Source organism: Macaca mulatta, chromosome 7, assembly GCF_049350105.2.
Source record: "Macaca mulatta isolate MMU2019108-1 chromosome 7, T2T-MMU8v2.0, whole genome shotgun sequence".
NCBI lineage: Eukaryota > Metazoa > Chordata > Mammalia > Primates > Cercopithecidae > Macaca > Macaca mulatta.
Window position 1 is genome coordinate 10,681,558 of NC_133412.1, and position 23,644 is coordinate 10,705,201.

The window sequence follows — 23,644 nt, forward strand, 5'->3', positions numbered from 1 at the left end:
GAAATTTTAAATAGAAGGGAAGAATGCATACATACAATACAAAAAAAATGGAAAGAATAACTCCCCCGTTTGGATCATTCATTAAATGAAAATTTGAGATCTTACTGGGTGCAGGAACTCCTTCTTGCCCATATATGAATAAATCCTCTTCACCCCTCAGGCCAAGCTCCTGCCTGGGTGTACTTGTCTAATCTCATCATCCCTGAGAAAGTTCCTGCACGACTTTATATGCCAGACCTCTCAATTTAGCATTGAATTTCCTTTTGTGTGTGTGTGTTGTTTTATAAAGTCTCATGTACTGTAGATCTGTCTCTTCAAATAGGTAAAAAAAAAATTCTTTGAAGGACAGAAACCATGCCTTACTTTGTTTCTTTGTCCCCGGAGCAGCTGGTACAGGACTGACTGTGCATTGTTGCTTTCTCTAAGTACTGACTAGCCACATGGCTGATACGGGAAAGGACAGTGAGGTTAATTGGGCTGACTCTGGTTGCCCAGCCTCCACTAATTTTCCTTTTGTGGAGAGTACGCTTTAATTCCCCAGATTCCTCCTCTTCTCCCAGAGGAGCCTACCTCTGCTGACATCTGCAGAGATGCCTATACATCACCACAGAAATTTCTCCACTTTCCCGTCACCTTTCTGTTGGCCCAAATGAGAGGTCCCAGTGGGCCATCTGTCAAGTTTAAACGCTGTCTGCATGCTCTTTCTGACACTTGCCATGGCTTGTTCTTGCTGAGTCCTATCCTTTTTGCATTCTATCCCATCCAGTAGAAACCTGCTCATCTCCCACTCTTGCTCTATCATCTCCCATATCCACTTAGTCACCAGGCCTCATCTCTCCTAACTTCTCAAGATTTTAAAAATCCATTCCCTTATCTCTATTCCTACTGCTGCTACTTTAATTTAGGCCATTGTCACCTCTTACCCAGTTGACTGCAAAACCTCCTAATTTCTCTCTCTGCTTCAGCCTGGCCCTCTTTATCTCTCTTTTTTAAATTGGCCCAGAAGAATTGTATATATTTATGGGGTACAGTATGATGTTTTGATTCATTTATACAATATGTAAGGATAAAATCAGGCTAATTAGCTCATCTGTTGCCTCAAACCTTTATCATTTATTTGTGTTAGAAACATTCAAAACCTGCTTTTGTGGCTATTTTAAAATATACATTAAATTATTGTTAACCATAGTCACCCTAAGTGCTGGAGAACACTAGAATTTTATTCTTCCTAGCTAGCTGCAGTTTTACATCCATTGACCAACCTCTCTCTCCCCACCCCTTCCCAGCTTCTAGTAACCACCATTCTACTCTCTACGTCTATGAGATCAACTTCTTTTAATTCCACATGTACATGAGAATATGCAGTATCTTTCTTTTTGTGCCTAGCTTATTTCACTTAACATATTGTCCTCCAGGCTCACCCATGTTGCCATGAATGACAGGATTTTAGTCTTTTTTATGGCTGCATAGTACTCCATTGTACATATATAACACATTTTCTTTATCCATTGATTTGTTGATGAACACAAATTGATTCCATATCTTGGCTATGTTATACAATAAGCATGGGAGTGCAGATCTCTCTTCAATATACTGATTTCATTTTCTGTTCAGTAGTGGGATTGCTGGATCATACGGTAGTTGTGTTTCAAGGACCCTCCATACTGTTTTGCATAATAACTGTACTAATTTACATTCCCACTAACAGTGTATAAGAGTTTTCTCTTCTATGCATCCTTACCAGCATTTATTTTTTGTCATCTTGATAGTAGGCATCTCAACTGGACTGCTATCATTGTGGTTTTGATTTACATTTTCCTAATTAGTGATATGAGCGTTTTTCAAATACCTGTTGCCCACTTCTATGTCTTCTTTTGAGAAATGTTTATTCAGACCATGTGCTCATTTTGTAGCTGAGTTTCTTTTGGGGGGGGTGGGGAGGGGGCTGTTGAGTTGTTTGAGTTCCTTGTCTATTCTGGATATTAATTCCTTGTCGGATGAATAGTTTGCAAATATTTTCTCCCATCGCGCAGGCTTTCTCTTTACTCTGTTGATTGTTTCCTTTTTCTGTGCAAAAGATTTTTTGATATAATCCTATTTATTTTTGTTTTGTTGCCTGTGCTTTTGAGATCTTTCTTACTCATAAAATCTTTATCCACACCAATGTCCTGAACCATTTTTCGATGTTTTATTCCAACAGTTTTATAATTTCCAGTCTTGCATTTAAGTCTTTAATCCATTTTGAGTTGATTTTTGTATATGGTGTGTGGGGGCTATTGTTTCATTCTTCAGCATATGCACATTCAGTTTTCTCAGCACCATTTGTTGAAGAGACTGTTCTTTCCCAGTGTATGCTCTTAATGCCTTTGTCAAAAATCAGTTTAGCCTTCTTAACACTGGACGTGCAATTCTTTCAAAGATGCAAATTTGATTATTTCATTTCCTACATAACTTGCCTAATGGCACCCTATTCTCTGAAAATGAAGCCCAAACTCCTTGGCAAGAGTACTCAAGACCCAGTCTAATACCTACTTCTTCCTCAGCCTCACTTCTAACCTCCCCATGCTTACTCCCCTCCCTCTCTCTCCGTCCCTTTCCTCTCCCTTTCTGTCTTCCTCTCTCTCCCTTTCTACCCTTCTTTACCTCTCTTCCCTCTGTTTCCCTCCCTGTCCTCCATCCTTTTCTCCCCATCTCTCCCCTCCCTCCTCCCGCTCTTTCTTCCCCTCTATCTCGCTCTCTCCACTCCAGCCATCCTCAACTCCATATGCTTCCTCACATGTTTTCTTACCTCTGGGCCTTTGGTCTCATAGTTTGAAAATTATTCATTTGCTTCCCTGACATTCCACTAAATCACACAATCCTGTAAGACAGGGATTTTGCCTTATTCTTACGCAAATAAGAACTTCAAAAATACATTAGTGAACATATAAGTGAGTTAGTGGGTTTTGATTTCGTTGCTCTTTGTTGGATATGCTTGACATTTATTAAGTATTTACTGTATACATCAGATCCTATTTTAAGCTCTTTAAATATAAAACCTTAGTTTATTCTAAGAAGTAGGTACTATTATATCTCCATTATACAGATAAGGAAACAAAGGCATGTATAACAGAAACTAAGTTACCTGCATAAGGTCATTCAGTTAGTGAATAGTCGATCAGAGACTTGACTTCAGGTAGTCCTACACTAGAGTGTTCACTCTTCACCAGTATCTCCTATAGTGCCTTCAGAGCCATTGACACACCTACAAGGTGTATCACTGAGGCATGACTGTGTAGGAACCAGTCGGATTAACAGAAGTGAAAGGGGCTCATGACACTGGGAGAAGAAAGAAGTGTTGAATAACAGGCAGGAGACTTGAAGAGTCATTGCAGTCTGTCTACAGCCACAGCCATAATCAGCAACACACTCCTGGATGATAGTATTGAAGGACAGTCTGTTCAAGAAGACTTGAGTTGGGTGCTTACTATTCTATGTATTTGGGATACCAACAGTAGAATAAGGCACAGATTCTTTCAGAGGACCCACAGTGTAGTGAAACAGACAAACCTCAGTGCATCAAGAACTATATAAGCCAAAACAGACTGCAGTTAACGGTACAATGGAGAGGTGACCATCTTCCTTTGTGTAATTAACTCCCCACCTCATTTCCCTGAGGGCTTGGCTTGTGTTTGCTAGTACAGTGCAAAGGGCCTGTTGTGGATTGCCAGATAGTGAAATGCTAAATCACTACAAAACAGGGGCAGCAGATTCCTACTAGCCAGGATTCAATAACCCCCAGAAAAATATGCTATTATGTAGATGTATGGAGCATGGAGGATATATAAACCTTGCCTCCTCCTATTTTCCACATAGTGAGGCTAAGTGAATCCTAGTTCCTGGCTTATTCAGGGCCCTGGCATCTCAAGGTTTCCTGTAGGACATTTGGAAATGTAGTGCTTCTCTAGGCTCAGGACAGGTCTTGGGGAGAGTGATGAGGAGCTATTTCAGAACAGATGTCAACAGAGCCCTTCTCTCCGTGCTGAGAATCATCAAACACTTGCCCCATGCCTGTCAGGTAGAGTGACTGAGGCACAGGTTCCACAGCACAGACACAATGAGCTGGTCTCCTAGGGGACTCTCACGGCTGCAAACAAATTAGCTTTGATGGACCAGTGGCCTTTGCTTATTCTTCAGGAGGGGGGGCGTGGGAGTTCAGGCCAGTTTGGAGTTTAATTAAGGATGGCAGCTGGCATAGGTCAGATGGCTCTGTGCTCCATTCATGTCACAAGTTTTTAGTTGTTTTGTTTTTCTCCAGACATTCCAGTTGCTCTGTTCCCTCCCTTACCACTGCCCACACGTTGTTCTGTGTGCTATTGGAGTGGCATGCTCTTATTCCCAAGTACAGAGAGTCCAGGCAGGGACCACACTCTAGAGGTACAGAAACTAAGCTGCCGGGAAACTTTGTAAGCCAGTGGCAGGTACAGTGCTCCCATTCGAGAGGCTTCCTCTTCATGCACGCCGTTGTCCTGTTTAAACATACCCATTCAAACCAGTAATGAAATTGTGACCACCTGGGACTTTCAATACCCGGATTGAAAGGACAGCTATAATGATAGCATGGCTAGTGTCCCTATTATCTATTAGTGCTTCTCCTTCAAAATGGTTGATGGCAGAGACAAGGAGAGCTCCTGTCTCCTGTCTGAACAAACCAGACACAGGAAGGAAGCCAAGCTGATTTAGAATGACATGATGTCGTGTAAAGGCAGAATCTCTAGCATTTGGAGCTATGAAGGTTTCTGTCTTCAAGAGAATAGACTGAATAGGTTTATTGTAAAAATGGGCATGAATGTTGTGACCATTTAACTAATTTGCCAAAAAACCAACCATAACTGTAGACATTCTTCCATGGGAAATCTCCAAATCATTCATTCTAATGAATTGGAAGAGGAGGAAACAAGCAAACTATGGCTTTTATGCTTCCTATTCTAGGAACATGAAATTCAGGTAGGCAGAGTGATAGAAAAATCTCTCTCAAATCTCCTGAGATAGCATCACCTTTTGGAAGGCGAAGTTGGACAATATATGTTTATGGTAGAAGGTCTTAAGGAAATGCTTTATCATATAATTGTATGCTACTTGTAATAATGCTGTGTGTACTGTACAAACATTTCCTGGACATGAAGCTCTGCCCTGCATCACCCGCCGCCTGCTTGCTCAAGTCCCATACAAATGAGTTAATTACCTGCTTTGGGAACAGACTTTGAAAACAAAGTGAACAACATAAAATAAAGGCGGTAGTCCTCCTCTGTTACAATCTCTTCTTAGTTAATTGTTTTAATAAAAAGGATTGGGCAAATTCCCGTATTGCCAGAATTCCAAGACTAGGTTTTTAGGATTTCTCAGCATAGAGACTTTGAGTAGAAAAGTATTTAAGTAGAAAAGTACTTACTCAAGGCCGGGTGCGGTGGCTCACGCCTGTAATCCCAGCACTTTGGGAGGCCGAGGCGGGTGGATCACGAGGTCAGGAGATCGAGATCATCCTGGCTAACATGATGAAACCCCATCTCTACTAAAAAATACAAAAAATTAACTGGGCATTGGTAGCGGGCACCTGTAGTTCCAGCTACTCAGGAGGCTGAGGCAGGAAAATGGAGTGAACCCGGGAGGCGGAGCTTGCAGTGAGCTGAGATCCCGCCACTGCACTCCAGCCTGGGTGACAGAGCCAGACTCCGTCTCAGAAAAAAAAAAAAAAAAAAAAAAAACTCACTCAAATCCTTCATTGAAAACTACTTGAAAATGTACGTTACCCAGAGCCAGCAACTTTTGGAATAGGATTATCCATTCCTGGCTCACAACTTTAATAAAGAAAAATTGTAGGTAGGTCCAGCAGGCTGATTATCTTATTTTTGAGAATATTACAGTTGGGAGAGGAGGAAAAATAAACAAACACTCGGAAATTAAAGGGAAGTTAAAGATGGTCAATTCCATTATTTTTATTTTAAAACTAAATGCTGAAGTTAGAGAGGTTGTCGGAGCCTTAGCAGCAGACTTGGTTTAGCTTTTAAAGTGGAGCTCCATGGAAACAGCTTTACCTGTTTCGAAGTGTTAGGCATGGCTGTCGGTGACTTCTGGCCCTCATTCCTCATTCCTGTTCTCACGGTATTGATATTCTGCCAATATCATGTAGGAAACACAGGATTGGTACACAGGTGATCACAAGCTGTATTCTCAAGGAAAATAGTGTGTCATCGAAATGGGATTGTAAACTCCAGAAAGGCCGTGATTTAGCTTTGTATTTCTTTGTATCTTTTCCAATATCAAGCCCTGCATAAATGAAATACTTGAATATTTGCTGATCTAAAATGTTCTCACAGTGAAGAAAAATTTTAATATTTTTATTAGTGGCAGGAACAGTGTAGGGTTAAGTGCATGGACTTTGGAGACAGACTGTCCGGATTTGTATCTGACTCAGCCAAATGTAACACTTGGGCAGGCGACCTAAACTCACTGTGCCTTCGTTTCCTTGGCGAGAAACTGGAATATTAATAGTCCCTATCTTATAAGGTGGTTGTGAAGATTAAATGAGTTAACATATGCAAAGCCCTTAAAACAGTACCTGGCATAAAGTACTCAATAAAGATTAGCTACTGTTAGTATGCAAAGAAGGCTATCTTTAACGGTTAAGAAATGTCCCGGAATAGGCATGAATGTCATGATGTTAACTGGTCACTGTTAACTGATTCTAATAAATTGGAATTATAGGGATCATCATGTCTTAAAGTTCTGGACATTTCTTTGATTATGCTGTATTTATATAGCTCTTAACCTCCTCCATGGCCTCTTTTTATACTATATCCAGGTTTTCTTAACAAATCAATGGATTCTCCATTAGGGTCCCTACTGTCTAGAGCCACATTATGGTCTGTCCACTGCCCTTTTCCAGATTATTGTGGAGGAGATCCCAGTGGCTTTCTTTCTCTGGTCTCACCCAGACATGGCTGTAGATAGATCAGCCTTCCCTTCCTCTCCTTTCTTTGGCAAGGCTACGTCTGTGTTCTTCCATATGTACCTTCCCTCAAGTTGATCCTGACATGTTGGAAACTATTCCCTTGATATATGGGGCTTTTCTTATTCTTTAGAAACCAGCTTAAAACCCATCTTGAATAGGAGAAAGCCACCTTTTTGCATTCCTATTCACCCATCCAACTGTCATTTTGATTCATAGGCTCTTTGCCCTTGGGATGTTGTTGCGTGACTGATATGAGTAGGTATCCTCATTCTGATTTTATTTCCACAGTACATTCCTCCAGATCTCTGCGTCTGCAATTTTGTGCTGGAACAGTCCCTATCTGTCAGAGCCCTGCAGGAAATGCTTGCCAACACAGGTGAAAATGGCGGCGAAGGGGTGAGTACCTGAATTGTGTCCTGGGTTGGGATTGGGATGCACCACATCCCCAAAATACATTCTACATTTCATCCAACTTTGAACTGAAAAATTTAGGACTGTTCAGATGACTCATATGGAGATAGTAAATCTTTCTCCCGGAGTTTAGTTGTTATTCAGCAACCCGACTTCTGCTTCCTTTGAGTTAATAAGCTTCCACCAGAAAATAGACCACCGCTAATGCTACCCGAGCAAGGCATAGGACGCTGAGCCTACTCCCCTCTCTTACCCCAGAATTCACCAGCGAATGTGGAGAGACTGAGAGGGTCTTGAGATTGAGGGTGCCTGTGAGCTAGTTTCTTTGTCCTTGGAGAAATCTCACTGGGGAGTTAGGACTGCTCCAATGGAGCACAACCAAGTTCGAACATGATTTCCTGCAGAATTCTGAGTCTTTGACAGGTGTCTAGAACTTGATGGTTTCACTGATGATGAGCAAGTACAGAATTGTCTTGAGTTTCCATTGTCAGTAAAATGATCCTTGTAACTAAGAGACAAGCTCCATATTGCCCATGTCAGAAGGCTTTTGGGCAAGACTTTGCCCAGATATTTCAAAATAATTTTTGACTCTTCCCTTTCCTAATGACTCACATTCGTTTTTATATATTTATCATCAAACACTTTAATTCTACTGCCTGAATATCTCAAATTCAACCATTTCTCTCCACTACCCTTACTCCCCCATACTCCATTAGATGACTATCCTCTACCTTTCGGTTACTGCAACAGCCTATTAATTGCTTTGATTGCTTCTATATTTACCCCCCCTCCCATTTTTCCACTCAGCAGTTCTTCCAAAACGCAAATACAATTATTACAGTTGCCTGTTTTAAAATCCTTTGTCTTCCCATTATTTTGAGATAAATTCCAAATTCCTAAACGTCGCATAGAGCCCTTTAGGAGTTGGTGAGCCCTGTTCACCTTTCCTGCCCCATCTACATCCCACCAAGTACTCAGTGTCCCAGTGACATTGAATTCCTCTGTCTGCCTCAAATATGCCGGTTCTCTTTTGCCTCTGATCCTCCATATCAGCTATTCCCTCCACATGGAACAGCTTTCCTCCTCCTCTCTCACTTCCCTTATGTAATCCCTATGTATCCTTCAAGGAACCAGTTTAGTTATTAGATCAGTTGAGAAGCCTCTGCAGACCCCACAAGTCTGTTGCTGGGACAACATTAGGTACTTTTTCTATCATAGCTCTTACCACTCTGTACTGTCATTGCAAGTCTTTTTTTCTTCTCACTGGAGAGTACACTGTCTGTGGGTAGAAACTGTTCGCAGTTACCTAATAGCACAGTTTGTTCTTATCTGAAGTCGTGCATAATACGGACATGTCTCATTTGTAGTAGAAGAGACAATTGACTGTAGGATCAAGAGAATCGATGTTTACATTTCGGTCATCCTCCAGCCCTTAATTAGATGTACCCAAGGGTACATCTAATCTCTTGGGGCCACAGTGTTCTGTGAGTTAGATCTCTAAGACCCTTAATACCAAATATTTGTGTTTTTTCACTCTCTTGATTTATAACAGTATGCTGTAGGAAGACAACTGAGAATAGTTTGCTTTGTGCCTTAGATCATTAACACAAGTGAGATTTTTGTTCATTTAATGTTTGCCTCAGTCTGGGTTCACTTCCCCGTTCCTTGCATTGACCTCAGCATCTTGTATCTTCCACATACCCTCAAACACTTCCAGTTTAGGGAGACTTTTTTTTTTAATTGATCACTCTTTTTCCAAGATGCATCATATACAGAAAGCTTTGATGAGGGAGACCTAGCTGATTTTAAATATCACCACTTTTTCAGTGTCAAAAAAGATCTGCTACACCCAACCTACTCTATGGTCCCAGGTTAGAAATTAAGGAGACAAAGAGATACTCTGTTAATTGGGGAATTATTTCTTGGCTATTCTGTTATCCTGTTTTGTTTTAAAAGTATATTTCAAAGGACTTCTTTTTCTTTATCATTTAGCTTGAGTGGTTCAGAGTCCTATAGATGAGAAAGTAAATTCAAAAGTTCTGGTTCTTCTTTGTTGCAAAGAACTTAAGTCTTAACTTGGTTTGTCCTAAGAGGAATAAGTAATCATTCATGTTCCAAATAGAATGGTAGGACTCACTTTAATAAAACTGAGCTCTTCATTTTAGAATATATGAATAAGACCTACCTTAATTACCAGGCATATTATAGCAGAAGTTTGTTTAATATAATTATATATTTCAGGAGCCATTTATAAGTTACAACATTTAGAAACTAATACATTCAATCTTATTTGAATACTCTACTCTTCTTTAAAAACTCCACGTTCAAAATAAATGATCCATGACATTTTTGTTAATATCTATAGAATCATCATCATCGTCATGATGTTGAGTCAGACTCTGAAATTTTCCATATTGCCTTTTGTTCTATTTTTGCCCAAGATAAGAGAGACCTAATAGTTATTTCCCATCTCGACACATTTATCACTATTATTATAAGGAGTAGTATTCACTGGAGATCTCAGAGAAAAGGGACGTGAGAAGAGAGATGGAACACAGATGGGAAGGTACAGTTTTCAAGTCATATTATTTTACTATGCATTGATGACTCCATAGAATAGTTACCTGAACAGCAGCTTCGGGTACTAGAACCCTCTTGGAACTTTCTCACAATTCCATCTGGGCTCTCAGTCTTTCATATGAAAAACACGAGTTTTATATCATCTCTTGAGTCTGATTATTTTGCTTTTCTGAAGTAATTACTGTGCACATTTACTATTGGTACTTTATTTGATTTTAGAAGATAATATTCAGCAGGGAAGAAAAAGGAAAAATAAGGAAGTGAGTTAACATGACAGAGCAGAATGATTCTCTGGAGAGCCTGGGGATGTTTGAGTGGGATGAAGCCTTCTTTGCATGCCATTCCATTCTGTTTGGAAATAGCCATTTTCTGCTCTTAAATAGATATTGCTTTCACTAATGATCATGACTGCCACCAAATGGGAGGCTTTGAAGAGTATAATTTTTCCTTCTAGTCAAAAATTGGTCCTGGTGTACTGTGTCTGTTCACTGCTGTGTAGCAACTGGACATTTTTAAAAATGACTTCAGCTGTTTTTTTACTCACGTGTTGAGTGTACAGAAGTCTTTTTGCAAGGATTTACAATTCTGCAGCAATTTCTCTTGCTAACAAAGAAAACAAAAGTGCCCTAATTTAACAGCAAAGAGGTTTCTTTATTGTTTAAATATCCTTAGCTGCAGCCAGTAGTACATGGGAGCCAGCTTTATATTGAGAAGGAGAATCAGTGATGAGGAGGACCTGGAGCAGAGAACATTTTGTGCCTCTCAGAGTCTGCCCTATCTCACCTCCTCCTTGGATCACTTTACCTCTGATCTAATCCGATGTAATTTTATTCTGGGGAAAATGACCAAGGGATAGATGCTTGGCACTGTGGCCAATTTTATGGCTACAGTTTGAAGTAAAATTCCTGCAATCAAATATTATTTTCACATTTTCAATTGATTTAGACCTATAGTGTCACCAACCTTGGGCCGGACACGGAGCCGAAAGAGATGTCCCCATCTCCCTCTAAGCCCTCAATCTCCGTCATCCTATAGAAATGACTTGAAAGTGAGAGCAAACAGCATTTGTGATGAAAAAAATGCTCAGTCTTCAGTGTCAGGCAGATGTGTTTTTCAGTCCAGCCTATATTGGACCAGATGTCCTCTGGGGCAGGTTATTTCTCCTTTCTGTACCTTAATTTCCACATCTTCAAGATGCAGTCTATCTCCTAGAACTGGGTGAGAATTAAATGAGATCACTGCCTACAAGTGCCTGTGAGTTTGAAAAGAAAAGTATTTTTTCCTCTCTTCATCCCTGGTCCACATCCTCCTGTTATATGGATCCTTCAGGAACATTCAAACTGCCTCAAAGGAAGGAGAGTCCTGTGCTACACAACTAGGTGCATGTTAAACTTAACTCCAAATGGGTTCTGACATGAACTGGCATAATGCTTCTAGAAATGAAAGGCCTTGGTTAACACAATTACCAGCTGCACTCCTTCCGATAAGGGCTCCGGTTTTCTCTAAAAGTTGACTTCATCAATGTCAGGTCTTTACAACTACAAAGAGAGATGAAATATAAATATAAAATGAATTATATAAATGATATATATAAATATCAATATTAAACTAATTGTATAGTTGCCACGTGAACGTGACACTTTATCCATGTCCAGAACACATAAGATTATGCCTGACTTTGGATGCTAAAATATCTGGTATGCTGATACACAAGCAGCCTTTTAACCTTGATGGGGCCAGGCGCGGTGGCTCAAGCCTGTAATCCCAGCACTTTGGGAGGCTAAGGTGGGCAGATCACGAGGTCAGGAGATCGAGACCATCCTGGCGAACACAGTGAAACCCCATCTCTACTAAAAATACAAAAAAATTAGCCAGGCGTGGTGGCGGGCACCTGTAGTCCCAGCTACTCAGGAGGCTGAGGCAGGAGAATGGCCTGAACCTGCGAGGCAGAGCTTGCAGTGAGCTGAGATCATGCCACCGTACTCCAGCCTGTGCAACAGAGCAAGGCTCCATCTCAAAAAAAAAAAAAAAAAAAAGAAAAAAAAAAAACCTTGATTGGGAAATGTGACCTGGAAAGATATTATTTCTGCAAGAACCTTTATAACAGATGTCCTCACTGAGAAATTCTTCATTTCCCTGTATTGTGTGATTTGATAGTCCCGTTACTCTGAAAGGAGATTTTGGCTACTTTGATTTATCCTTGTCTTTACAGTAGAAAATACCACACACAGCATGGTTGCTAGTGAAATGGTGTGGCACATTTGTCATATGTTACTGCTTCCTGAGGATGACATGCCTGTGACTGCTAGAGGCTGTCTCCTGGTATCATGTGACCTTGGAAATGGCCAGTGAAGCGTAAACATGTTATGCTATATTCATATAAAGGTCCTTACAGTGCATGTCATGAGATATATGAGATATTTACCTTGCAACCAAGTTCAGGACATTCATTCATCTCATAAAGTCACAGAAAATTTAGTGACAGGTGGCAACATCATTAAAAAAGAATCAGCTAACAATGCGTCTGCCCTGACACTGCTAGGTGATAAATACAACAAACACTGATGAAGGGAATTATTAGAAACCCCTTGTTTAACGTCTGAATTGTTGTTGTGCCGAGATTTCGACATGTTGCTGCAAACTCATCTGGAATGAAGAGGCCTAATAGGATCCTTACTTCTTGCTTCCTGGGTTCCTGTGTAACCGCCAACATTTTTATATCATAGAAGAAAAGGGGAGCCACCATCATTCAGATTTAGCATTTCACTCTGAGGTTTTTATCTTCCCTTTATAACTGTTAGAAAAAAATTAGTAATATAATTTATTTTGTATGTATGTGAGGAGGAAACATGACTGACAGAGGAACTGTGTCCATAACTCTAGACCTCATCCCCGTTTACATTTTAATATTACAGTTTTAAAAATACATACTTTAATGAGTCAAATCTAACAAGCATTGATTACACTTCAGGAGAGTTCAGAAGATTTCCTTTAGAGACAAAGTACTAAGTCACTCATGCTTATATTGTGATTTAAGTCCGAGGTCTTGCCTGTAGAAGTGTCAAGTCCCTACGGTTAGAATAACCACACTAAGTGTCAAAAGCCTGAATTTCCTTTGTACTCATTGGTTAAATAAGCCTCTGCCTCAAGCTGTCCACGAACGTCCTTGGTGCCCTCACTCAGGACCTCCCCACCCCAGTGCCGATGCCTTTCAGGCTGCTAACCTTGGGGACACTCCCCCTCCCTACACCTAATTGGTGAGAGCAGGATGTCACATCATTAAATTTTTAACTTGCTTGGCTTGACTCTGCTTTTTCTTTGGAGAGGGAGAAAAATAACATTCTGGTTTCAGATGCTGGTCTTTCCTTTTTTTAATCTATGGCTGTCCATCCACACCTGCTACAAAAATAATGTTTTTATACTCGCAAAATAACAAAACGACTTGGCAGAATTGCTCTCACGTGCGAAAGCTTGTTGAAACCTACTCTTTAAAAGCTGCCCTGTGTTAGAGTTCATTTTACAGATGTACTCATGGCAGGCGGCCTGTTTCGGTGACAAAGCTGGGAGTTTGGAGGTTTAGATTTGGTCTTAACACTGCCACCAACTGGAAATTTAACTTGCAAGTAAATCTCTTACCAACTGGGCTTTAAGTTCCCCACCTCTATATGACATCACTTAGATGCACAGTCCTTTCCCAGGTCTGTAATGGTTGCAATGCACCAAGTTAAAATGGAACAGTGTCATCACGTCACTTCCTCTGGTGTGTCCTATGGGCTGTAGCCCATTGCTGAGGAGCTGTGGAAATGTTCACCTTTTTGTATTAACCATTACTTTTGAGACCTTGGCTCCCATTTATTTAGGTAGAATGAATAAATGTGTTTTTCTCTTTTTTCTTTGCTGTGGACAAGGAGAATTTTACAAAATCCATCCGGGACAGCAACCCTAAAGCACTAAGCATTGACTACATACTTTTAATTTTTTTTTTTTTGAGACAAGGTTCTCCTGTAAATTTTCTTGTGGAATTATAGGAGACATATTGTGTATGTTTGACAGGTTTTCTTTCCTCAAAGAGCTAGGAATTATTTTGACAAATTAAATATTATTATAAATGAGAGGCCTCTGAACTAAAGTTTCGATGTGTTTTTTTTCACAGACCAAACTGTCATTAAACATATGTACATCCTCTTCCCCCTTTCCTTTCCCCTCCTTACTGTTCTTTCTCATGTTATGCTATGATTTTAGGATTTTATGCTGATATAATGGATTTTAATGTTTCCTTCATAAGCTGATATTTATGAAGGTATGTCTAAATAACCCACATTTCATTTTTGGACTGGCCTTTTGATGACGTGGTTTTTAGTTAAAATATGCCATCTGGAAGACCTTACTTCATGGTAAGAAAGCACCTTTCTTGGTCTAAGCAAAATCTGAGTGATTGATTAATTGATGGCAATTCTAAGAGAAATTCCAAATTGCCTGATACAGGTATTGACCATTTTCCTTGGGTGGATTTTCTTATGTAAATGTAGTTATAAAAAAGTGATACAGCTGACTTAGGTGACAGCACATTGCTTGCTTATAGTTTGTTAATGACATCAGCACTGTACTAGAAAAAACAGGAAAAACAAACTTTTACATTTAATGCTCTTGCAAACCTCTAAGATAACAAAATATTTACCAGGTAGGAAATCCACCCTCTTTATTCTGTTTTTGTTTGTTTGTTTGTTTGTTTTTTAACTCTGTAGTAAGCATCAGTAGACTCCTCAAATAAGTTGAAAGCTTTCGGCAAAACCTGCGCATGCTAAAATATCCATTTACTGTTTTGTTTTTGATTTTGCTAGCTCAGTGATCTCTTGGAATGGGTATGTTATTCACTCCTTCAATATACATGTACTTTGCATGGACAACTGACTCAAGCTGTATTTGTCATGAACTGGGCCTTTCACTTGTGAGTGTTCAGGGCAGTTTCCATTCTTTGTGTCTGTGCAATTAAAAAAAAAAAAAAAAGAAACCACTAGTGCACCTCACCCTTCAGGGTTGTGAAATTAGAGGTGGCTGCACACTTAGAAATTTGTCGCCAGGCAGTTTGTTTTCCCACTGCTCTCCAATTAGAATGACTTGCCTGTGGACTCATTTTTTTTATTTCTTCAAAACATTCCAAGTTTTTTTTAAAGCCTCTCTTGTTTGCTCTGAATATGGTCTAGACGGCCTGTGATCATAGGTTTCAGTCTGGTGAGATGACACAAGTGTGCAGCTTTGCCTTCATCTCAGCTTCTCGACGCTTCAGACCTCTTCCAGTGCTATTATGCAACTCCAGCTCTGCTATTCCATAAGGCTGGAATTCATGATAAAAATGGAAAAAGCTAGTTTGATGTTTTCTTTCTCCTGCCGTATCTCCAAGGTGAACCAGCAGAAGAATTAAATGTGAACTTCAACAATTAAGAATAACCGTTCAGGTTAACTAGCTTTTTACATTTCTTCATATGCTGAGTAGAAGCCTTTTCAAGTGAAAGAACCCACAGAATGAATTTTTAAAGCTCCAGACTCTCTCAAATCCCCCCATTTATTGAATATAGTGCTTCAGCTTTACTGTGACTGTCTTTGGTGAAATTGGGCATACTGTGAAGTCGGCACCTCGTGTTTAAGATCAATATATGCCTGTCTGATCTTGGCTGTGTTTTTGCAAATGTGTTAACATTTAGCTTTGCTAATAATGTTACACAAACTGGAATTCTGTTCATCCTTGCTGTGGACATTGAAATGCTCTGTTGAAATAACCTTGTCATAATGGTATCTGTCATCTAGAAAGCCTGAGCTGCTTCTCCGTGGCTGGACTAAAGATATTTGTTGGTGGTGGTGGTGGTTTTTATATTTTAATTGCAAAAAAATTTAAATATCTTCATTAAAGTTTCTTAGAGGCATGAGGATGGATTGGGGGTGTCTCAGCTTTCTCCAGGACACAGTCTGTAGGTAAATAGTTTATTATTCAGGGAGATGTTTTGATAAGAGATTTTGCTGAGAGTTTTTAGAGAAATAACTGTTTCATGGTGGGGCAGGAGTAGAGTTTTACGAAATTCGTAAAAACGAATTTCAGCTGCATTTCTGGGAACGTGTTTTAATTCTTAATTGTACAATATTTGAATTTTTGGGAAATCTTTTAAAAAACCTGCTTACCTTTTGAATATAAAGCACATTTGCAATTTTTTAAATCCTAGGAGAATAGAAACTCTTCAGTTTACTTATTAGACTTTTCCTTTGATCATGTACTTCACTTTTTAATAGATACCTGAGTTTAAATTACATATTTGTAGGGAGAATTGAATGAACTAGAACAAACTCCAATTTATTTCCATTTCATAAAAGTTTAATAAGAGCACCAATCTGGATATTCTGTTAAAGAAAAGTTAACTTGGTGCTAGAGAAACCCTGATCTCAGCTGGCATTTTCATCCTTACTTGAGTAAAAACACTCCAGTCCTATGATGGCCACTATCTGGTGTTAGAATGGAAGGAGCTAAAATGATGACGTGGAATCGGTGGAAAGAAAGTGGGAATAAGATCAAATGTATTTAGGCGAAGCATGGTGTAAAAATTGCTTCCGCTCTGCAGAGGGCTGAAATGGTTCCCCACAAAGTAAGAGGAAAGCTGAAGGCAAAGTGCTTGTGCTTCCACCTTGAGTTTCCTCCTGTGGGTACTGCACGTACTTGGGCTTGTAGTGAGGTGGGAGATGGGGAAGTGCTGAGCCGTGTTTCTGAGTTCCATGATGTTGCTCTGGTGTGAGGGAGGAAAGTGCTGGACTAGGCAGGTGGGGTGGACATTCTGGCCTTGGTATTCCCACTGTCTGGTCCTTGCTGTCCCACCTGCAAAACATGGACTCTGAACTAAATGAGTGGCTCCTAAACATCTATCCCAGGATCAATGTCTACCCATGATGAAGGATTCCTAAGTCATCAGGAAAACGGGAAAAACTGTTTTCTAGTACCCTTCCTGTATTGATGATCAGTTTCATTCCTGTGGTTGGAATCATACTGGTTCTTGAACTTGTTCACTTGTAAGGCCTGTTCTTGCCTACAGCTCATGCATTCCATGTGCTAAGTAGTTCTGCCCAAATACCAGATAGGTGTTTTTTTTTTTTTTTTTTTTTTTAAAAATGTTCTTAGTGAAACCTGGAGAGTCAGGTCCCTTGTTGGTTGTGGTTATTCACCTCTTTCTTTGTGGATAACTGCCTCTGTGATGAAAGAGGAAAGGCACTTGATTTTAGAGTTTTTAGGCACCAGTTACCCCTCCTTTTGCTTTTGTTCTCGAGAGAGAAACATGCATTGGCACCAGCACTGGTAAGAATCAGCTGGTGCCATCCTATTAAGGATGTGCAGCTGGAGGCTTGGTGCTCCGCACCCCATTTCTCTGCTGCTCATCTGCCTCGAAAGGTGGAGGATAGTAGCGAGAGAAGTGGGATGTTCCAGAAGAATGAACCGAGAGCTGACCCAGTGTAAATGAGGCCCACATCACAGAGGTTTCTTCTAAGGAACAGCCTTTGCGCACTTGCTTTTAAAGGCCCTTCTCTCTGCTGACTCCCCTGAGTCCTGCTCTCTGCGTGGGGCCAGAGGTGGCAGTTATTCATGGTGGAACCATTCCTTAAAATACTCATTTTCATGTCTTTGATGAGCTATTTGAAAGGTAAGTTGAATGCATTACTTTTTTTTTTTTCTTTATATCTTCATAGTTTAGTTTCTAAAGTTATGACTTGGTTTTAGGAATTTTCAGAATTACTGCTAGGGTATACACATCTCCAGTTAATTTAAACAGTTTTTTAATTGATACATAATGGGCCTAGTTTCAGAATACGTGTGATAATTTAATACATTCATGTAATTTATAAAGACCAAATCAGTGAAAATCTCCAGAATTTATGTTTTTGGTGGGTACAAATAACTGAGTTGTAATTACTGAGGCATCGTTAGTGGATGAAATAGAGCTATGGAGCTGATTCTGTACAACCTCACCTCCACAATGATACTGTCTAAACCATAGAAGCCACAATTAATTATCTGACCTCAGGCAGCTGACCCAAGTGACCAGGAGAATGAGCAACTGCTGTTCCCAGGCAACCACGTGGACGGTGCAGGGCAGGTGAAGCAATAGGGATACGCAAATCCATGCTTTATCAGCTACGCAGATTTCACTGAAAGTCAGTGGGAGAAACCGTAGCTCTGTCTGCAGCTTTCCCAAACTCTCAATAATAGAGTCTCAATCTGTTGTATACGGAACTCCAATTCCTCTTCTCATAACTTCAGTCTTTCCTATGGCACAAATCCCTTCTGAACTTCCTACTATGTCTTTCCCCAAGTGGGGCTACCTGGGCCTCTGCTAACACTATTTATTGCATTTGCAATTTCTTGTGAGATTTTATTAAAATGAGCTGTTCCCAGGGTAACCAGGAACGGTAAGTTCACTGGACTGAACCCCTGGTCCAAACAGATCCAATTCAAACTGGTTTAGTGTTTCACCTTAGGTGTTTTGCTTGCAGGAATGTAAAACATTCTTCAGTTCTGCCAGTCTCTTTCCCAATTTGTCTGTCTATACAAATTCATCAATGTGCACTTTTTACTAAATATATTAACTTCATTTTAATGCTATTAACAAAACTTAGTATTTTGTGTGTGTGTGCATAATAGGTATCACTTCGCACTTCCTCACATTTACACTTGTCTTTCCAAACATATATCCCTGTATAAAAGGAATTTCTAGGGTGTCTATTTTGGACTTCACTTCTTTTTCCCACATGGTACACCTTGTTACTAAGATAAAATTCTAACAGGAAAAAAAAAAGCCTTTATTACTATGATTTTTTGTATTAAACTATATTTAAAAATTGGTTGCTTCGATCCCTTTTTCTGAAGAGTAATGTCCTAGTTGCTGTATCTTACAAAATATGCCAGAATAATCAAGAGGTTTCTGTATTCCAACTTCTTCCATGTTTTATTCAGTAAAGTCTACTCTAATTTATCCTCAGGTTCTAGCATGAAATAGAGGCATGCCCACTCCCAAATGATCCTGGTATTAACATATGTGTGTATCCCTCTAAACCAAAAGACTCATATCTGTAAGACCTGCTTTTTTTTTTTTTTTTTTTCTCCTCCTGAGATGGCATCTTACTCTGTCACCCAGGCTGGTGTGCAGTGGTGCAATCTCTGCTCACTGCAACCTCTGCCTCCTGTATTCAGGTGATTTTCCTGCCTCAGCCTCCTGAGTACCTGGGATTACAGGTGTATCCACCACCATGCCCGGCTAATTTTTGTATTTTTAGTAGAGACAGGGTTTCACCATGTTGGCCAAGCTGGTCTTGAACTCCTGACCTCAACTGATCCACCTACCCCGGCCTCCCAAAGTTCTGGGATCACAGGCGTGTGCCACTGTTCCCGACCTATAAGATCTATTTTAAATGCACTCACTTGATCTAGGAAAAGAGTCTCAGGCCAAATCCAGTTTCTTCTTACAAATCTCAGTGGGCTTCAGAGAAAGGGGGATGCTGAGTCAGACAATATGCTGTCCCTAATGTTCCCAAACCTCCCTGGAGCTGGGTCGTGCTGGCTCAGACCATCCAGTTTGTAACCTGTGAGACCTTGCACAGCATTCTCTCCCAGATGGAGCTTCTGCAGTTTTTCAGATTGGCTTTAAAAAAAAAAAAAAAGGAACCAATAAAGAACAACCTGGGTTACCATGTTAACAGAATTGATGGCAAGAGCCAAACACATTACCCAGTGTTCTTCTACCTTTTATTATTTTATTATTATTATTTTTGAGATGGAGTCTCACTCTATTGCCCAGGCTGCTGGTATGCAATGGCACAGTCTTGGCTCACTACAACCTCCTACTCTTGGGTTCAAGCGATTCTCCTGCCTCAGCCTTCCAACTAGCTGGGATTACAGGCATGTGCCACCACATCTGGCTAATTTTTGTATTTTTAGTAGAGATGGGATTTCACCGTGTTGGCTAGGCTGCTCATGAACTCCTGACCTCGTGATCCACCCACCTCGGCCTCCCAGAGTGCTGGGATTACAGGCGTGAGCCACTGTGCCCAGCCTCTTCTACCTTTTAAATAACCTTTCTAATTATGTCTTTATAATCCAGTGATTGAAAAATAAACTTCAATATGGGACTATTATAATTTGAACTAAGAATTCACTGCTGTAACGGTACATTGGAAACTCACTGTAATGTAACGTAAATGTACATTACAATGACCATTTCACACAATGTGTCACCAATTCCTGTTTTAGTATCATCTTAACTTCACATCTCTTTTAAAATACCCAACATGTTCCAAAATACAGTTGTCATTTTCTCTCGGATACTGAGATCCTCCTTGCTTGGTCCAAGGGAATACATGTTAACCTTTGCAGCATCATGGCTGGTATCTTTGAGCAAACCCTTGCTTTCTTGCAGCAACAAGGTGGCCCAGTCTCATCTTAATTTTTCTACCCCAGGACATGACATTGTACAACTCTTTAATATCCCTGATTCTGTTTCATAGCGAATATTAAAGATCAAACTCTGGCTCTAGGGATATATATTTGTTACCCCCACTGTGACCCATCACAAGCTAAGCCAATTGGCCTGAGATTGGAGGAGGTATTAGTATGATACCAGCAGAGAGGTTAAATCACATTCATGACAGCATGATTTAATAATAGAGTGAGACTTTATTATTTTTATGAGGAACATGAATTGAAAGTTCACCATGGTTACTCCAATATATTTCTAGCCTCCTTTTTATTTCCTGCCTTACTTAAATATAAAAACTTTTTGAAATAACTTTTAGGTTTGGGGGTACATGTGTAGGTTTGTTATATAGGTAAACTTGTATCATAGGGATTTGTTGTACAGATTTCATCACCTAGGTACTAAGCCTAGTACCCAATAGTTATTTTTTCTAATCCTCTTCTTCCTCCTACCCTCAATCCTCAAGTAGGCCCCAGTATCTGTTGTTTCACCTCTTTGTGTCCATGTGTTCTCATCATTTAGCTCCTGCTTATAAGTGATAACATGGTATTTGGTTTTCTGTTCCTACATTAGTTTGCTGAGGATGATGGCTTCCAGCTCCATCTATGTTCCTGCAAAGGACACCTTCTCATTCTTTTTTATGGCTGTGTCATATTCCATGGTGTATATGTACCACATTTTCTTTATCCAGTCTACCATGGATGGGCATTTAGGTTGATTCCATGTCTTTGCTATTGTAAGTAGTACTGCAGTAAGCATATGCATGCATGTGTCTTTACAGTAGAACAATTCATATTCTTTTGAGTATATACCCAGTAATGGGATTGCTGGGTCGAATGGCAGTTCTCTTTTTAGCTCTTTGAGGAATCACCACACTGCTTTCCACAATGGTTGAACTAATTTACACTCCCACCTACAGTGTATAAGCGTTCCCTTTTCTCCACAACCTCACCAACACCTATTTTTTTACTTTTAATAATAATGGTAGCCATTCTGACTGGTGTGAGGTGGTGTCTCATAGTGGTTTTTAATTGTATTTCTCTAGTGGTCAATGATGTTGAGATTTTTTTCACATGCTTGTTGGTCACATGTATGTCTTTTTTTGAAAAGTGTTCCTGTCCTTTGCCCGCTTTTTAATGGAGTTGTTTTTTTTTTCTTGTAAATATGCTTAAGTTCCTTATAGATGCTGGATATTAGACCTTTGTTAGAAGCATAGTTTGCAAAACTTTTCTCCCATTCTGTAGGTTGTCTGTTTACTCTGTTGATAGTTTATTTTGCTGTGCAGAAGGTCTTAAGTTTTATTACATTCCATTTATCAATTTTTACTTTTGTTCCAATTGCTTTTGGCATATTTTTTCGTGAAATCTTTGCTCATTCCTGTGTCCAGAATGGTATTGCCCAGGTTGTCTTCCAGAGTTTTCATAGTTTTGGGTTTTACGTTTGAGTCTTTAATGCATCTTGAGTTGATTTTCATATACGGGGTAAGGAAGGGATCCAGTTCCAATTTTCTGCTATGACTAGCAAGTTATCCCAGCACCAGTGTATTGACTAGGGAGTCCTTTCCCCATTGCTTGTTTTTGTCGGCTTTGTCAAATATCAGATGGTTGTAAGTATGTGGCCTTATTTCTGAGCTCCATAAGAGCTTTTTTTTCCCCACCTTGAGGTAACAGAGTTCCCGTGGCCCATAGCTATATTGTACTATGCTGTCCTTTCTCCATTATTAACATGGCACTTAGGGAACACCTACTGTATGTCCTTTCCATCCTCTGGATTCATGGCACAATTTTCTAGGATTTCTAAATCATCTTTTGGTTCTTCAAGCTGTGTAAACAGCTGAGGATGTATATTGATGACTGGACAATGATATGGTTTCCAGGGATTTATATAACCTGCCTTGGCTCAAGTCAGTCAGTTAATCTGTCTGTTTCTCTGGCACTTCCTCTCACTGTTGGCCATCACAAACTTCTTATCTTAGATAACATGTTTCCTTCTTCAGGCTTCTGAAGATCATTCCCAGTCAGCAGTGGTCTCTCTCAGTGGAAAGCAGAAATCAGCAGCAATGTTCATTTCAGTACCTAGCTGTCACATTACATTAATGGTAACCACTAACCTTGCTGCCAGTGGATTGAATTATTATTTTTTTCATTGGAAGAGGCAAACAACACAACTGATATTAATTTTATTAATTTTGTGGAGTCTTTTTTTTTTTTTTCAATTTGTGAACCATACTTGGTGTTGTGGAGCTGGCCGCTCCTCCTCCTCTCACAGGAGCTCTGCGGGTGCTACTTTTAATATGCCTTCTTTCTTTGCTGCGAAGCCTGCCACAGTGTCTTGCAGCTCACGGGAAGTCAGGTTTTACTGTCAGCCCCGGTAGGTTATCCTCCCATTGTCAGTGTGATAAATTTGCTCCCCGCACAATGGGAGAAAATAGATCAGATGGTGCTCGCTCTGTCCGGGTCCCAGCTTCCATGCATAGATCAGCAAAGGAGCTTTTTTATTTAACTATTATTTTTCCAGTTGACAGAAGAGCTCGTGGATGAGACGAATGCTTGGACCTAAGCCAGCCTTTGAAAGGTGGGCTTTGGAAAGCAGCCATGCGAAAAGCACTGTCCAAGCGTTAGACAACTCAAAACAACTCTGAGACACACTAGTCCTGCAGATACAGAGAGAAATGTAGAATGCTGTACTAAGAATGCACAATGAATGCTGAGGCATACCCTTAAGGGCTGGGGGTCTGCAAAGCACAGAAACCAGAGTGAGAACATAAGATCAGAGGTGACTAATTCCAGAGGAAAGTGACCAAGTAGTAAGGGAAGCAGTACTGCGAGTCCCTTTCCCCAGCCTGCTTTGTGCTTTGCCATTAACTGCATCTCTTCCCAGGCCCTGCAGCATCCACACCGGTGGGGAGGGAGTTCTACAAGGCATGGGAGGCAGTTAAGGAAGTGTCCAGCTGACTTTTGATGTGGTGAAGACAGGTGGATCTGGGGTTGACCATGGTGAGCCTGAAACCCTTTTTCTGAGAAGCTTATCTAGAGTCTTCACCACATGTAGATTTTGTAGTAGAGATTTGTGTCTTTCTATCTATCGTATATATAGAAGCAGAGTGGAGAGAGAAGCAGAGAGAGTCAAACATTAGTCTTAAAGTTAGCAAAGGCAATCA

At 40.2% G+C, this 23,644-nt stretch overlaps 1 protein-coding gene across 1 annotated transcript in view; it reads left to right on the forward strand.

Annotated features, from left to right (window-relative positions):
* The window catches only part of RYR3 (ryanodine receptor 3), a 566,953-nt gene that overhangs the window by 195,582 nt on the left and 347,727 nt on the right, over positions 1 to 23,644 (forward strand). Inside the window, exon 3 of the mRNA XM_028850703.2 lies at positions 7,280 to 7,387. Coding sequence (XP_028706536.2) covers positions 7,280 to 7,387 — 108 coding nt within the window. The remainder of the gene's footprint in view (positions 1 to 7,279; positions 7,388 to 23,644) is intronic.